This window comes from Acanthaster planci, linkage group LG01 (genome assembly GCF_054643075.1).
Source record: "Acanthaster planci isolate LZ-2023a linkage group LG01, COTS_SCS, whole genome shotgun sequence".
NCBI classification, from domain to species: Eukaryota; Metazoa; Echinodermata; class Asteroidea; order Valvatida; family Acanthasteridae; genus Acanthaster; species Acanthaster planci.
This window is the reverse complement of record NC_141777.1, coordinates 21,815,933-21,833,141: the sequence shown is the minus strand read 5'-3', so window position 1 is coordinate 21,833,141 and position 17,209 is coordinate 21,815,933. Positions and strand designations below refer to the sequence as shown.

At 42.3% G+C, this 17,209-nt stretch overlaps 1 protein-coding gene across 2 annotated transcripts; it reads right to left on the bottom strand.

Annotated features, from left to right (window-relative positions):
• Positions 1-539: 539 nt before the first annotated feature.
• LOC110990114 (protein YIF1B-like) lies at positions 540-11,280 on the bottom strand. 2 transcript variants are annotated; one of them, XM_022254954.2, is made up of 7 exons: positions 11,135-11,280; positions 8,599-8,879; positions 7,392-7,496; positions 6,673-6,809; positions 5,649-5,804; positions 4,789-4,882; positions 540-3,844 (listed from the first exon to the last, which is right to left on the bottom strand). In XM_022254954.2, exons 1-7 carry the CDS (start codon positions 11,160-11,162, stop codon positions 3,677-3,679), a joined length of 969 nt encoding a protein of 322 aa, XP_022110646.1. In that variant the 5' UTR covers positions 11,163-11,280; the 3' UTR covers positions 540-3,676. The 2 variants fall into 2 exon arrangements, with proteins under 2 accessions (XP_022110646.1, XP_022110645.1); XM_022254953.2 differs by having other exon boundaries at positions 11,129-11,271.
• Positions 11,281-17,209: the final 5,929 nt, after the last annotated feature.

The window sequence follows — 17,209 nt, the reverse complement described above, 5'->3', positions numbered from 1 at the left end:
AGAAAAAAGCCAACTGCCAGGCCCTCCTCAATTCGCTCCTTCCCCGGGTGAGAATCCACTGACTGCGCCCTTTTAATGGCTAAAACCGTGCAGGACATTTACACGCTGAGCAAAATTAAGCCGAGACCGAGTCACGGGTAGTGCGTTGTGTGTGACATTTCTGATAGTAACCTGTTTTCTGCTTAGCAAATATTTTTTCCTCTTTGCAAACTTCCGCACATAAATGAAGAGTTGCTCGAGAGCTGGTAATAGAAAGGCTCCTTAAGAGTGCAATTCTTGCACACGCATTTAACAAGTCATCTAAAACTTGCTGCATTAGGCAAACTGTTGCATAATGTCGGCTTTCGCATCATCCTTCTGGATGCTCTTTGCACGGTGAAAGTTTCTACAGCATCCAACAGTTCAATTATGCTCTCGAGCAAACCACCTGTATACAATTTGCTTTTCTTGTAATACAAGAAAGGTTTTGAGAATAACTTAATGTCCCAGGTAATTACATGTAAAAGATTTCTTAGAGATTGAGGGAACCATCACTACAATTATCAACATACCTGTATATTGTAAAAGTTTGATGTTTCACATAGGATTCTATTTCTCATATCCTTTAACAGCAGTATCGCCATTACTTTTTTGACAGTGGATAAATGATGTTTTACCATGGAGCTATTAAACACAGGGATTTCGAACAAAACCCCTACCGACCGTAATCCGATGAACTGCCCCGGTCGGCTCCATAGACAAAGCGCGGTTACCAGCCCCAGTGTTGGAGATCCGTGACTTTCTTTGTACTCAATGATTGCTACCGCCGGGTAGCAGGTAACCCACAGACTCGCCGTGTTTCCCTGCGGCATACTGGAGTAAATAAATGGTGGAAAAAGATGCACGAAGAAGATGCGTAGTTCTCTTCTGTAGTCCTCAGGAGTCAGTGCGTGATCCCCGCAGATGCACTGGAAAATTCTGAATCAGCAATTGTTATTTTGCAAAAGGTCGGACGTTTTTTAAGTCAGTTGTGACATTTAGCAGTTCCGGCGGTAGAGAAGAAATGCCCAAAATACGAACTGCGATATTTATATAACAAGTGGCAATCCTAGTGGTTCCTACGGTTAAAAGAAGGTGGAAACATGCCCCAGGGATGCATTTGACAACGTGGTGAGGTTTCAGGCCGAGACAGTTGTTGACAATGACAGAAAGGACAACAAATCTTCCCACGTTTTTGTGCGTTTTTTATTTTCCTCTGGACCAGCTACATTCTTTCAGTTTTCCTGAGCGTATTTTTGGAGAATTTGTATTAGTTAGTAATTCTTTTTATTGTTAAGAGGGACTTTGGGGGATGTAAAGACGTAACCAGACTTTCATAGTCATTGGAATATCACAACAATCACTAAAATTATCGAAATTTAAGTCTCCGACGACGGTGGTTTGCGTCTCAAGGCGGCCATGTTAAACATGCGGAAGTGTAACACGCAGGCGCGGTACCCACGATCCTTTGCAAATGCAACTCCGAGCATTCCTTATAGCCCACAACTGTCCTTGCAACACGTGTAGTGCTGGCGGTGGCCATCATTGACCCTTTTGATCTCTGTAAGTGCTTACTCCTTGTGTATAATAGCTTCATGGTTTTACTGAAAATAGGTCTAAAATAGTAGCACTGCCCCAATTAAGAGACCCAAAGACACAAACGCACGTCTAGGGTGAGCTTTTTTGTTGCTGTTCCTGAGCCTTTAACCCTAAAATAACCAGGGGAAATCCACCTCTGACATTTTCTCTGAAAATGTCCCAAAGCATTTCAGTCGGTATATTTCCATTTCAGTCATTTTGACGCCACTTTTTTAAAAAGCGGTCATACACCTACCCTTCTCGAGAAATGCCCATTATTCTGAGACAGGCCAGCTACAGTTTTCCCATTCATAATGCTCAATGAGGCAGACCGTTCATGTGAGGCCATGAACTTCAATGACTATAACAAAAACAAAGAACTTAAAAGTAGGTCAGACTGAAGCTATGCTCATAATGGGTGAGTTTATGTGCATACCAAGTTTCACTATGATTGGACATAGGCCAACCGAATTCGAGGGGGGGGAATCTTCCTCCTCCGGATTGTGAGGTGGTCCGACAAAGCCATGGTTCTTTTGGGATGAAATGTCAAAGGTTCAATCTTACCAGAATGCGAGCACATCCCACAAGTCTGCATCTTTTTTCGGCGGGTACAGGAGGCATTTTTTTGGTTTACTTAGCCCATCTTTGTTGACAACAGACTACATGTATTTCTATAGGGTTTTGACTGTACAAACTCTTTTGAGTCAAACTGTAAATGGCCTTTGAATACACTGCCATCCCATCACAGCGTGTTCAATCAAAAGGGAAAAAAGGAATAAAGTTTACAAATTCACATGACGGTGATTTTTTTTCTAGTCTCTATCTAATTCTTCAAAATAAACAAAGTAAGCCAAAAAAGAACTGATGGGAACATGGTGGAGGCCACCAACAGACATTAAGTTGACGTGAACCATGAACCATAAACCGTATGTGACCAAACCTAACAAAATGAACTGTAAGTTACTAGGGCCTGTTTCGAGTCCTGCAACACCTGAACCCATGAGAACTGAATCCATGGACAATCAGTACACCATGGCTGCATGCTGAACTGCTCACATAATGAACAGTCGTTTTGTTTCCAAAGGCAACTCTCTCTATATAAAACAGCTCTGGCCCTCTCCAGTCTTTAGAACGGTAAAGCCCACTTACATATACACGTACATGCACATATCTTATACAGACACTGATGTCCCATATAAAGGTGCAGTCCCACATTTGCAGCTGTCCTTAAAGGAACTGAATGAATTGTTGAAAGGAACATTTCATTTATTTAATTACAGTTATTGGACTACAGTCCCTGTGATGTTATTCTTTCAGGCAGCCTTCCATTTTGAAGAAGCAGCAAGAGAAAGCAATTTCCAACAATGTGTCTAAAGACACATTCTTAGAAATTGCCATAAGGCGCTTATTTTTTATTGGCGAAGGTTTGCATGATGGACAGGCAGGTGCCATTGCTAAATATAACTCACTGGTCCAGTGCTCAACATCATGTAGCAGCAATCAGCTAAAGGAGAACATGTCCTGGATGCTGAACTTTGGGCGCAATTCAAAACATTACCACGCAACTTTTGATTTGAAACCAGCATCCTAGAACAATCTTTTTCTCCGCATATACGGCATTCACGGAGCTTAAACTCGGTGAGATTAGTTTGAAAGCACCCTTCTTTCAATTTTGAACATTTTCGTTGCCTAAAATGAAAAACAATGAAATGACAAATATCGGACTTTGCCTTTAAGTCAAAGGGGATTTTGCTCAGCTATGTGCCCATCTCGGGCTATGTCTCAAACATCAAAACCACTTGCTCGGCCTACAATGAAGGATGTGGTTCTGGTACCCAAAAAACAGGACTCATTATTGAGCTAACAACTTCAAAGTCACAGGGTTAAAAATCAGAGGAAGCCTGAGGTACTGACAAAGCCAAGAATGGGAAAAGCCCCAGAGAGTAGTGAGTCATTGGTTTCTCGCATGGAGGAGATTTGGGAGGATTCGGGAAGTTTCCTTGCAAAAAAAAAAAAAAGCCGGAGGGTTCAGGATAAAGCGTGCAGAATATTTAATGTGGAGCAACTGCGTCAGACGGCTTCAGATTTTGGCCTTGAGTGGGCCGCCCGTCAGATGAGCCGTCAGCCAAAAGATGAAGACCGGCTGGAGCACAGCGATGAAGAGCAGCAGGTACAGGCGTCGTTTGTTGCCGTGGCCGATGCTGTCCTCATGGGATTCAGGCAGAATGATCAGCTTCATGTTCCGCACCTGCATCATCATCAGCACCACCTAACATGTCATTACTCATTACTCAAACGCATTCATTTTTTTAACTCCTTCATTCTACAAATTCAGTAACTGACTTTGTCTAAGCCACTTGATGGTGCTGGTATTATTCCAAACCAGAGTTGTCCCGGGTGAAGTATCACTTTCAGCTGCAAAGACTGACTTTTGAAAAGTGACACATATACTACAACCACAGTCCTTTGCAAATGCTGACCTTTGGTGGTCATATGATCAAGATTTGTGCAACTTTTTTTTATTTTGATTTTTTGACACTCCAAGACCACGTTTCAGAGCCACATTTGCTACAAAACCATGCACGAGGGCTCCATCCATGCTCAGCTTCCAAGGACTAGCTTGAGCCTCTACGTGTGAGCAAACACAATGGAAATTAAGTGTAAGGACCAGCCTCACAGCATCACCTGTACTGCATACAGAACTCACCTGAACACATTTAAACATCTCCCATGTTACGGCACAGGGAACCTTGCATATTCACACGTCATTCAGTGTGAAGGAGTTAAAACCAACAGTGTATAAAGGTGACACAATTCACAGTGGATTGCACATTTTCAAATCACGCTCCAGATGAAAATTTGCTGCATTCCCACAAGGAATACATCATCAGTGTGCACACAAGGACCAGTGTTCCCATTCAGGAACAGGTCTCGTTCAAAGAAGGCACAGTGGGCGGTCCTCATTGGAACAAGCGATACTTTTGATGGACCATTCTGTGAAGTCTCAATTTTGAGGACATTCCAAAAACCTGCTTACAAGTGCCTGACCGACATTTTCATGTATCATTTACTGACCAGTAATAGCTTAAGGACTAAGCATTACATACATTTTAAAAAGACCGCCTGTTCTGTTCACACGTTCACGTCACTGGATCAAGGCAAACAAATGGATAGTAGGTATTTCTCACTCACCACAAAGAACATGATGGATACGCTGGAGTAAAGCAGAGCAATGTAGTAACCAATGGACTGGAATAGAATACTGGCAAGAAGACACACAATCATTCTGTAACAAGAAGGAACAGGACAAAGGAAAACTGAGAGAAATTCAGGTATGCTGCAATATTGTCACTGATGCTGATTAATGTGTCTGTGTTCAACCAACCAAGGCCACCACACTTAATTAGGGTGAATTCGTTGCTACAACCAATCAGACCTATATGTGGGGGTACCGCCACAACTTCAGATTAGAGGCCATTTTGGTTCCGAAGTCCACAACTCACTTAAGGCACAAACAATCAACTGTCTGACCTAAATCCATCCCTTGTCAGATCACCCTGACTGTGAAGCATTTTCCTGATGGATTAGTGCATGCTCACGCTCAACAGCCTACAATTTCCGAAGCAACAAATTGCCATACACCTCCAAGCATAAAAATAAGGCCGAAGACCTTGACACAATGTATCCATTCAAATCAGTCACAAAAAGTCCTCAAAACCACTTGGAGGATTTGGGCAGGTTGGGGTGAATGAAAATTGACCTCCCTCTGCATCAAGGCAAATGTCAATCTGTTTCGACTACTGCAGGTTACAGTGGCTAGATGCATTTGCTCAGCAAACAAGCAATAATGATCTGTGCTAAGCATGTCTCTATGCTGAGCTGGTCCGTGAAATTGGACCAAGGGCCGTGTGTCAACCACTTGGCTGCACATCTCTACGGGAACTAGATGCAGCCTTAACCACAGACTCTTGCATAATTTCAAGCCATAGCCAAGCAATTCGGCCACAGTTCCTACTTCCACAAAAAATGCTGGGCCTAAGATGTTGGCTCACCCAACATATTTGTAGCCACAGAATGCCACCAGGTCTAGCTTCCGGAGTGCAGTGTGGATGTTCATGACGTACAGTGTCAGGAGCACAGCCACAATCTCTATGATCAGCCAGACCAGAGCTGTGCTGGCTTGCATTCCCAACTGCTCAGGGCTGAACCTAAACAACAAAGCAAGAAAAGTGCGTTCACAGTCACTTGTGCTTTGCTCTCAAAATCCTCCAGTTGGAGCCTGGCAATAAACTGTTAAGATTATAAGATTCAACCCTTTTTCATCAGGTTCAAGTTGCCAAGTCCAACCACATTTTTGGCTGAATGTTAATATGGCTGTTGTGACTTTCAATATTTCCTGCAAGCCACGTACTTTCATTTTTAGTAATAAAAATGAATTCTGCATCTGTGCCAATTCTTTAACATCAATGTAGATTAGAATGTTTCCTGCACCAACTGTATCTGTCATTAGAAATTTCTTCATTTCATGTCAGACGCAGGGAATTTGCAGTATTCCCTTTGGAAACACACCATTCATGAGTACTTCACCCATTCGGGAACATGCTGATGTTATAATAATATAAAAGTATTTCAAAGGCACATGAAATCTCACAGTATCCGTCATTCAAAGGTGCTGATATCATCATTATCCCTGCACACTGGAGTCACATAAGAAAATTCCCAAGACTATCTCAGCTCCCCGGGAAGCATATTAGCCCAATGCAAAACTTAGTTGCCCTCACAAGTACCTATTTACTCCAGGGTGGCAGAGAGGCACACATTCAGATCTCAGTAGGTACGAGGATGTTTCCTGATTGGAACAAGCAACGTTCTCCCTTGAATGCTCTTAATGTTCCAACTTTAAAGACGCTCTATTATCTTCACCCTAGACCTCTTTCAAAGCTGTTTCATAGAGGGGAAAATCTTGTGCCAATCTAGGTCCAAGCAATGTCCTCATAACTGATAAATATGTGGACCTCTTTGGTCTTCATGGGGTCCACACAAGGTGGCAACAAGTGCACACCCTTCAGGACTTACCTATCTTGTCTTCCCAGTGCAACTCCAGCCAGGAGTATGTAGGTGACAAGCCCCATGACGGGGATATAAAGGTCTGGTGCGTTCACCTCATACCTGGGTGCCACTGGCTCATCCTGCTGGTAATTAATTGCCCATTCCTGCCAGCAAACAATTACAGACGAAACAATTATCATCTCTAGCCCTTCCTCGACTGTTACAACATCCTAGAGGCTTGGGAAGGTTTTGCTTGACTTTTGAAAGCCTGTCCAAAATGAACCACGATTAGTTTCGGTGTGACTTGGTAGTTGGTACCCATTTAAATTTATGCGGAAGGATGCCGTTACGGGATACAAGCACTTGCCAAGGATTCTGGATGTCTCTGGAAAGTTCCAGACAAAGTTTCCTTGGGAGTCACAGTGGGCACTAGCAGCCCCAACTTTCCTAACGTGATTCTGTTCAGTTATCCAAGTGTTGAACAGATCAAAATTTCCCAAGTATAAAGAAAGTAAATAAACTCTGAGAAATTACGGCGGAGTTCACAACAGAGCAGGAATGCCTACGACTTGACAGCCAACATGGTAGTGAACAAGGGTGCTAAGACCAGAGTAATAAGGGTTTTTAACAACAATACTGAGACAGTATCTGACACGAGTTCCTCACATTGAATGATCTAAATCGTTAGAGGTCTCTTTTGCAGATAAATATTGGCACCGACTAATTGCGGCAAGGGATCTGCTTACCGTATGTGTGAAAGGACAGAGAAGGATGGCTAGCTTCTTGGCCACATACGTTGTGTCCACGGCAAAATAGTATTTGAGCTTGCTCAGAGACATGAACCTGTCAAACTGTGAAATAAAAGCTAGGTGTCACCACGCAATCTTCCTTTCATTTTTCAGGTTTTTTTGACGCAAACGCCGACAAGCTTATTTCATTGCGGCATTTAACCAACTGGTGAAGTGGGCTGTCCGACTGTTATGGGTATGGCCGGCAATGACGTGAATGCATGCGTGTTCCTATGGAAGCCAGTGACTGGCAACTGCAAGCCACTTCCTATAGACAAGTGTGCTTCTCCTAGCCACAGCCAGTTGAGCTGGACATTCTTTATACAGGCTTTATGACTTCATACTGAAAAACAACTTATCTCAAGATTAGGAGCTGTGGAAAATTCAATGAAACGAAAAGGCAATCTTCATTAAATATAACAGGAATTTCACATTCTTACAATACATTGAAATTTGATTTTACTCAACTGTGAAATCTCTTCAAAAGTTTCTTCCCATGTACAGAGGTTGTGCAAGGCAGCCATTTTTGCGGTATGGGCTTTTGTTCCACAGGGACAGACATGAGTAGACCTTTTGTGCTATCCCTCCGTAACACAAGCAGTTATCAGAAAGATGGTTGCCATGCACAACCTCTGCTGGATGCAAAAAAGATTGGTACCAATTGCTGTGGGTACACTCTATTTTATCAGCAAATTTAGGGGCCATGAGCACATCAATACAGGCGATTCACAATAGCGCGCCTCCAAGAGTTTGCAATGCGTTGGCCAATCACAATGTAGGAAATCTGTCGACCCAATGCGCATTTGGAAAGGGTCAACAGATTTCACGTGTTGTGATTGGCCAACGTGTTGCAAACTCTTGGAGGCGCACTATTGTGAATCGCCCGTATTGTAAAGTCGAGAAACTTGAGCATTGCCCAGCCTTTAAAACACACAGAGAATATTTCTGCACCAGACAAGGAAGGAATGGATACAGAGGCCTGAACATGTGATCAGCCTGCACCACTGTAGATCAAATCTAGCATAACTGGAAATGACAAACCCACTGTCTCAGAAATAAAGGCCTCCTCAAGGAAAGTACCCCTCCCTTGAGACTGCATATTGCACTTTTGACCCACAACTGTTCCAAGGGTGCCGTCAGGCAGACGTCACCCTGGTTACAGTACCTGTTTCTCCACGACATCCTTGCCGTGGTCAGCCAGACTGGCCCCGTACTGCATGGCCATGTTGGCCATTGGGTCATTCATCAGCTGCTGACCGGGGTACATCATCCCTGGCGGCTGCTGCTGCTGCTGGGGCTGGCCATATGACCCCTGACCCTGGAAACCCCCTCCAGGCCCGGGCTGACCCGGCCCCATGCTGCTGGTGTCGTCAAAGAGAGGAGTAGGTCCATCATGACCCTTAGATCGCTGGGGTCTTCTGTGGTGTCCTTGCGCTTGTTGGCTTGCTGCAAATGACAAAGTGTGAATTTGGCATTATGAATACAGAATTATTAATTGATACTTGTAGTTAATACATTAGGCCTTGTACTGCCCCACCCAGGATAATAACTGTTTAGTTTCTATGGAATCATCAGGGAATACAATTATATAACACAGGTACAATTACACCAAAATCTTACAAATACATGTATGTAGTTTTATTCCCATCAAACATGTGAAAACCAACACCTGTCTTTTGCAGTACTGCAGTGTAAGTTATTCAAGACCAAGGAACTCAACATACATGTACATTATTTCAACGAAGCTTAAGATCCTTACTGTACTCTGTATTTTGTCCAGGAATGTACATGTACATGGTATGTGTGCCACAGTTTTGCAGCAAAGCATTAAATTTGACAGGATTCTGAAAGATCCAAACAATAATGACCTGGAAGGAGTTAGGCCAAAAGTATAAGCACTGATTCCTGAGCTAGTTCCGAGGTCTGTAACGGTCAGGGGGAAACTGTCCCTGTGGTAATAATTACAGGGCCACTGACCAGCACTTCAACAGTTAAACCTGCTTGACCCCCTGGTGGCCAGAAAAAATTTGGTCGTTATCAAGAGGAAAGATGTACATGTAAGTAACCTTGCCTTATGTGAGCAAGGGCCACGATCCCCTCAGAGAAGTTTAGCTCAAGCTCTGAAGTGAATGCTGCATTAGGATACAAGTTCAACTTATGCCAATAAACTTTAGGGGGAGGGGGCTGAAGCTACCCCAGAGATACAAGTCCAACAACAGAGCAAACCCCTACATTCAACAGGAGAAACTCACAAAAGCAAAGACAGCCATCAAGCATTTGCCTCAAAGAGGCCACTCTTCAACTCCAAAGTACATTTTCCTGTGCAGACAATGTTCCATTCTTCACTGCTGAGTCAATTTACAGGAGCAATACAATTAAGTGTAGAGATGCCGTTTCTTTCAGTGTGCTGCAAGTGACCTCTCCACAATTGCCTGTACCTCTTGGTGACACACTCACTGCGCGGGGAAACACTTCCTACAGATCTCTTTTTTTTAATGACTTCAATTCCTGTGTTGTCAAGAATCCAGTACAACCTGAGTACCTCTCAATGACGATTGCACAGAAATCACTGGATATGTTTAACTCGAGAAGTTCAAAATTTAACAAATCGTTTTATTTGGTTTTACACTCAGAATTTTGCTCTCTAGAGAACATCTTTCAGAATGGTGAGGAATTCCCTCCTCTATGACCGAACATAATTACTCTTGCAAATGAATAAAAGTGTATCACCTACAGTGTATATATGCCATGGAGGAAGGAAGACGTAATGATCAAAGGGGAATCTGAGTATGTAACAAAAATATAATCTTTGTATCTCTGTCACTCAGTATCAAAGACACAAGCAAACTGCAGATTCGAAGATGCAACACTGAACAAGAGGAAATGACGATAATTGGAGACAACCAAAGTAATTCACAAATCAGTTCCAACCATGCCAACACACATTTAACATTATATGACAGAGAAACGCTCTCACTGGTGTTGTCAGATGCATTGCTTTGCGTTCTGATACTATTACATGCACCATGGCAACACGTCATGGCAACACGTCATGGCAACACGTCATGGCAACACACGAATAATATTGCTACATCGCTGACACATTGCTTGCCAGTGCCCACAGCACACATCTGCACAATGCCATGAACAAAACTGAACATTTTCTGTCAACATATCTGTTAACAAATGAATTTGAAATAGTTACTGGGACTAGAACAGCCATGTGCAATATAGTAGGCTTTCATCAGTCACTCAGATCAGTGAATGAAATAGGCCTATGATGCTGCTGCCTGTCATCAGGGTCATAGTGTATGTCCATAAATATCTCCCTGACCATGCCCTGACTATGTACTGTACTGTAGGCTAAATAAAACTCCATCATTTCCATGACTCAAGCAAAGGAAATCACAGAATTGGTCCAAATAAGTCCAAAATATACAGAAACAATCAACAGTGCAGAAACTAGATACAGATCACAAAGATCAGTATTTCAAAAGAAATTTTATCATGCAGAACCACATGAAGAACTACAAACAGTCATACGAATGTAGGCTCACAGTCCACATGTACACGTCAACACCGGGTCAAAAAACCGGACATGCCAGACGACAGCAACTACGGCCGGCCAAGAACACGAAGAATTTGTCACAGCATGCAAGCATTCTGCACACCTAAAGAAGAAAATGGTAACATACACTTACGATGCCTGAATCCAGCTGGGACGTCCATACTTACAAATATGGCAAAATGGATTAAAATAATATTTTTGTCACCTAACGTTACGACCCAGTCTGAACTGTGCCACGACTACGTGACAGCTACTGGTTCCCTGACACTTGCATCGAAGTTTAACAGAAGCAATCCCGTAAACCAGTGTAAATAAGCCGTGTCCGAATTGCGTGTTCGAGGCTTGAAATTACACAGGACTATGGATAATGGCTGCAACTACTGTCATATACTCGTGTGTATTTCTTAGCCACGGCCAAGTGATGAGGCCGTGTCAGAACTTGGCTAAAGCTTGAACGCCTTCACTGAAACGAATTTGAAACACAGGTGCTGGACACGAAGGCGCAGCACCACCGGTACCGTCCAAAAGAGCAAACATTTAAGAGCCATTTCACGTAAATACTAGACATATGTGTCCACGTTAAAGAAATATATTTCTTCATACTTTGTAGTCCACTTTATACCCCAGATGCAAAAATAGTTCACTATCCACTTAAGTCACTTTAAAGTGTCATCCATGTCTGCTTGAGACAAATTATCGTTTTAAGGGTCACCCTTATTTATGCTCTTTTAACCGCTTGCATTAAAGTGTGTTTTTAGAACTTGCAAAATTTTCACCCTTTCCTTTTGGTCATCACTGTTCATGACTGGGGCCAACACTGGTCGTTTCATCATGGTGAGAAAATGGGCGATCGTATCCTGCTGTGACAGTATTGCCTCAAATATGGTCATTTTGCACAAAACAGAAAATTGAATTGGGGGTGGGGTCCTCAGTTTGAATCAGTAATACAGAAAGAAAGGTACCGGTACGCTTTTGTGATTCTAGCACTGTTTTTATGTCTGTTGAGTATAAAATGATTACATAATAAAATCTAGCACCCACCGATAGCCCATAAGTTTCCCGTTGAAGTTGAGTTCTGACTTTTGTACTTGTACATGTAGGCTATGACTCCAGTTGCAAGAGCACACTTTACAACTTGCCCCTTGTACAGGAGCCTTCCCACAGTCTCTTTGTCACCTGTCTGCCACCCAATGTCAAACTTGTTAGGCTCCAGCAAAGAATAAACAAAACTATTTGCACAAATCTGTTGGGAAAAAGTTTCGTAGTGGTCAAAAAAACATCTTCACTCTCAAAGTGAGCAAAAAACACGTACGTATCTCACTGGCTGAAACACTATTTTTGACCTTTTGTCAGCAAATTCCACATTTGAGGCAGAGCTTCATTGGAGTTGCAGTGGTGGAAATAGACAAATCAACTCAAAAATGTTTGATGATGGTTTCCAGTGATCGTTCTCTCAAATAAACCAAATGCATGTGAATTTCTCATTACTTTTATGCTATGTTTAATATGTTGCGTCGTGCTAACATGGCGTCGCGTCGTGCCATCGACGGTGCTGTCGCATACATCGTGTTGTTTCCTGATGCCGTCGCGTCGTGCCGGCGCGCCTTGCAGTCGTATCGTCGCGTTGGAATGTCGCGCCGTCGCACCGTCGCTTCGCCTGTCACATTATGGTTCTTATACGGTGTAGGTTAGGCCGTCCCGTCCTGTCGTCGTGCTGTCGCGTCCTGATGTCGTGCGGTTGCGTCGTGTTGTCTCACCATCGGGTCGACGACACGACGCGACGCCGAGACAGCACGAAGCAATACAGTGAACACGGCATAAAAGAAATGAAAAAGGAGGCGACGCGATGGCACGGGACGATGGAGCCGTCGTAGCGTCGTGTCATGGTGTCGCCTCATGGAGTCGGGGCGACGGCACGACGCTTAGCAATTTTGTCGTCTATAGAACACCACCCCAAAAGAGGAAAATGCAGAAAAGCCCTTTGTACAGCGCTATTTACAGAACCGGCAATTTTTTGCAGAACCGGGCAAACTCAGTTCAGTAACGACCACCGAAAAAAGCTTGCTAGCATTTGTCTTTCAAATGACTGTCTACAATTTTCGAGTATAATATATACGCATATAGGAGGATAATTTCCTGATATTTCTGAATGAGAACTTCTCCATGAAAGTGAGATTTTCAGGCGCGAGGAACCTTCCATTGTTTCTGTTTGCGGAACCGGGCAATTGACTGTATTTATTGGAACTCTTCATCAATAAATTCATAATTCCATGCGCATAGATGGTTCTGGTGGCAGCAAACGTGAGTTGCCCATTAAAGATGTACAGTGGCAAAACTTTCATCGTCATTATTTCACAGACCCAGCAGAAAACCATCTCTACCTCGGTGAATTTATTTGATGACTCCCAACGTAAAAGAAATATAAACCGTGGCTGCATCCGAATCTGTTGCCAAGAGCTAGGTCTAGGTCTTCACTCGATCGGAAATGCGTGGACGGAGACGCGCAGACAATAGCCGTAGCTCAGGAATCCCGTTTCGGATACGGCCAGCGCTTTCGCTTTGAGCGCCTAAGTTAAAAGAACTTAACAAGGCGCCCTTCCAAGTGTGCTATTATGAACACAACTTCTTGTGATTCAAGGCACCGGTACCAAGTGCACGTGTGAAAGACTGGCTTCATTTCTAAATCATCGTCGCTACACTGGCTTAATCACTTACGTACAAAACCCTTATAGCATATGATGTCAGAACATAATGACCTGGCCGTAGCTCTGGGAGCCTCCTCTCTAGACTCTAGACACGCATGTTAGGGACGGTAACCATACCGACAGACGGTTGGCTGAGAGCGATTCGATTGTTGAAGTCGCATAGATAAGATGGGCACTGCCGAGGTATTTTGATTATCTGGTTGTGGAAATTATTTGCTGCGAAAAAACTTATGATATTTGGACAAAAGAGAGTCTTTTCGGCAAATTGAAAGGGTCATACCTGTCGTTGAAATCGTGAATTTCCTGCTGTCCAGTTAGGGCCTACTTTCTGGAACACATCAGGAAAGGAAAGTCTCCCGAAAGGGGGGTCTGGACCCCCTGGACCCCCCTCTCGGGATGCCAACATGCCCGAGCCAACAGTGCAATGAGCCAAAAATAGTGTGAGCTAGGAGTAAAACTGCGGGCTCATTTTGGTAGCAAAGGATAAGGCACCTGAGACACTGGAAAATTTTCAAGATTAACCAGTTTGTGCTTTGAACCGTTCCCGACTGGCGTGAGATGGAATGAGTGAAAACTGTCTTAGGTGTTTGTGAAAGCTGTTTAGTCTGAAAAAAAGGCCTTAACAGGTTACTTTAAATAAAAACAAACAAAGGACAACAAAAACTGGCATGGAGCATAATTGTGATCACCCTGGGCCACCCCAACATCCAAATGTCTTGTTTATGCAGTTATAACAGTTAGTTTATACACAGCATTTTTGTCAAGTGAAGCACTTAACTTTTTACCCAACAGCACTAAAGAAGATGATCTGCAGCTTTTGTATTTCGCGATTGCGAAATTAAATTTGTCTCACCGGGTGGCAGCTATTCATTTACCGAGTTTTCATATATTGAGTAGCAAGGACTCAGACGTGTTCAAGTTTGGCTTGGAATTATCCATGACAATATGATTGGGGATGTGAAATTTTAAGTCCGCAGCCAAACCTTTGAGACAAGGCTTTCGTACGCGTTGGACATGATGGGTCAATGGGGATGGGGGTGTTCCGTGTACGTTTCGTTCATTCGTGTTTCGATTTGAAACGAAAATTGAAAAACAAGTCGTTTTCAATGTAAAAAAGAAAAGCAAACATTGGCAAACAAGTTGTTTCGAAAAATAACAAACAATAATCATGTTGTGTTTTGTTTTTCAAGTGAAAAAAGGGAAACGACTTTTTTATTTTTCGCTTTTTCTTTTCAGATGAAAAAACCGAAAAACGATTTTGTTTTTCATCTTTTGTTTCATTTAAAAACTAGAAAACGAATTTTAAAAATTTGTTTTGGTGAAAGCTACAATCGCTTTGTCCTTTGTTTTTTTTATCTGAAAGCAAATAACATCGGTGCACTTTTTGAAAACTAAAAGATAGTTCCATTTTTCATTTTGTAATGTACCTTGTAAGGAACGTCTTTATGCAAAATTGTAGCCCCGCTTATAAATTAGAAATCTGGCTGGGATTATGAAGAATTCGTGTTTTCCAAAGCAGAAGGAGGAGCAGCCCACAAAGAAAATTTTCACATTCTGATAAGCAACGACTATCTTATGAGCTATGACACTGTCAAATTGGGTATGTACAAATTGCTTTACTTTGTCAATTTTCCCACATACATCATAATTCTAAAATAGCTTTTCTGCATACAGAGTAGCTTTTGCACAGCTTTAATACGCTGAAAATAACAGATGCGTGATATATGATCCACCTTGCATATGCTTGGTGATCATGGCTATCTCTTATAATTCTACATTCATAAATACCTGGAACAGTTTTTATAATCCCATTGGTCAAAACGCGTCACATGACCGTGTATTAACATTTTGATAATGCTCGCTGAGCTGAGGATAATTCCCGCTTCTTAAATCACACGCTAGCACACATGGATACGAGCATTGGTCTCCATTAAAATAAATAGAGATCAATGGGTCTGATTGGTCAGAAGTCTGTGTGCACGCGGCGCGCCTCACAATGGACTGGGGGTGTTCGGGAAAAAGAAAGTAAAATTTTAGAACAAAATTGTTGCATATTCATCATTATTTTGTTGACTTCTTTTGACTTTCTGGATAAAAAGGTATTTATGAATGGGAACAGTGTGTACTTGGCCTTGCTCACCCTTGTCTGCTGCTCGGGCATTAGTCGCGTCCATTCTCCTGTGCCGGTCTTAAACTCACGTTTAAGAACGGCCCAGCACACATTTAATTCCCTTATACGGCAGGACTGAAACCAACATGTAGGGCGAAAAGTGACAATTTTCACAGACATAAAACGCACTGACCGCCAGCCTTGCGTGTCCAACTGTGATTTTGAAAATTATGGGCAAACAAATAGACAAAACAGTGGATGGCAGCCCGTTCAGTGCGCATTACGTGCGACAAACTGACATTGCCTGTAATCTGACGAACCGGCGAATCGACCGTTCTGGTGGTGTTCAGATTTTATCTCACGAACTGACGAATAGCTTCAACAGCAGCATTCAAACAAAGTATTGCTTACTGTGCCGAAAATACAAATTAGGAAATGATTTCAAAGACCATTTTTTGTATCTTTTATATATAGGCCTACACAGAGATTAAAAGAGGGTTGAATTATGATTGAAAACGAGCTAACAATAACTGTATTAAATAATATTTTAAGTGATATTACATATTCGTCTGTTCATCAGATATGAATTTTGTTTATATGCGCTTCTAATATATATTGTACGTTCACCTTTTTTTCTTTTCTATACTACTGTATTTTCTTTTTAAATGTTGCACCTGCATTGTTTTGAATACCTATTGGCCAGATTAAGTAAATAGAGGATTTTTTCACAATAGAAAAATGGCTTCATGGAATTTTATGGCTGGAATTCTTCAACTGTGCGTAAATTCCTAATATAAAGGGGTGATATAAGACTTAAAGGTTTTCATGGTGAAAGAAACTAGATCTATAGTAAAGATTGCGGTAACACCATGTATTTATCTCTTCTTTGAGTATGTGTGGTTCTGAGAAGAACCGGGGAATAACTCGACGTTTCGAACAGTGTACTCTGTCCGTCTTCAGGACAATCTTTACTATAGATAAAGGGGTGACTTTGCCCATAGTTTTGATTCTTGTCAGGCCGCGCGCAGATCACGAAAAACCCCAGTAGTTTTGAACAAATATTGTATAGCGCCGCGCCACGTACGCAGCCTTGCGGTCAATGCGTTTATAGTGTACGTCAGTGGAAATTTTTCTCTTTTACTGTTTTCAAAATTCAAAAATAATGAGAAATCATTTCTTTCCTTTTTTCACAAGTTTCGTTTTCAAATGGAAGAACGAGAAACGACTCCTTTCTTCGGTTTAGTTTTTTTTTTTTTAATTGAAACAGCAAAACGACTTGTTTTTCAATTTTCGTTTTCAAATCAAAACGAATAAACGAACGAAACATGTACCGTGCAGGGACCGGGAGGGCGCCCCTCCCTATAACCATTAATGTTCTTCTGTCTGACTTGTT

What these genes read in the sequence shown, in the direction of transcription:
- LOC110990114 (XM_022254953.2), bottom strand. Translation starts at nt 11,162, where the DNA reads ATGGACGTCCCAGCTGGATTCAGGCATCGTAAGT. An exon ending in TGGATTCAGGCATCGTAAGT is followed by an intron (nt 8,880 to 11,128) that starts GTATGTTACCAT and finishes TGTCATTTGCAG; the next exon opens with CAAGCCAACAAGCGCAAGGA. An exon ending in GCACTGGGAAGACAAGATAG is followed by an intron (nt 5,805 to 6,672) that starts GTAAGTCCTGAA and finishes TTTGTTGTTTAG; the next exon opens with GTTCAGCCCTGAGCAGTTGG.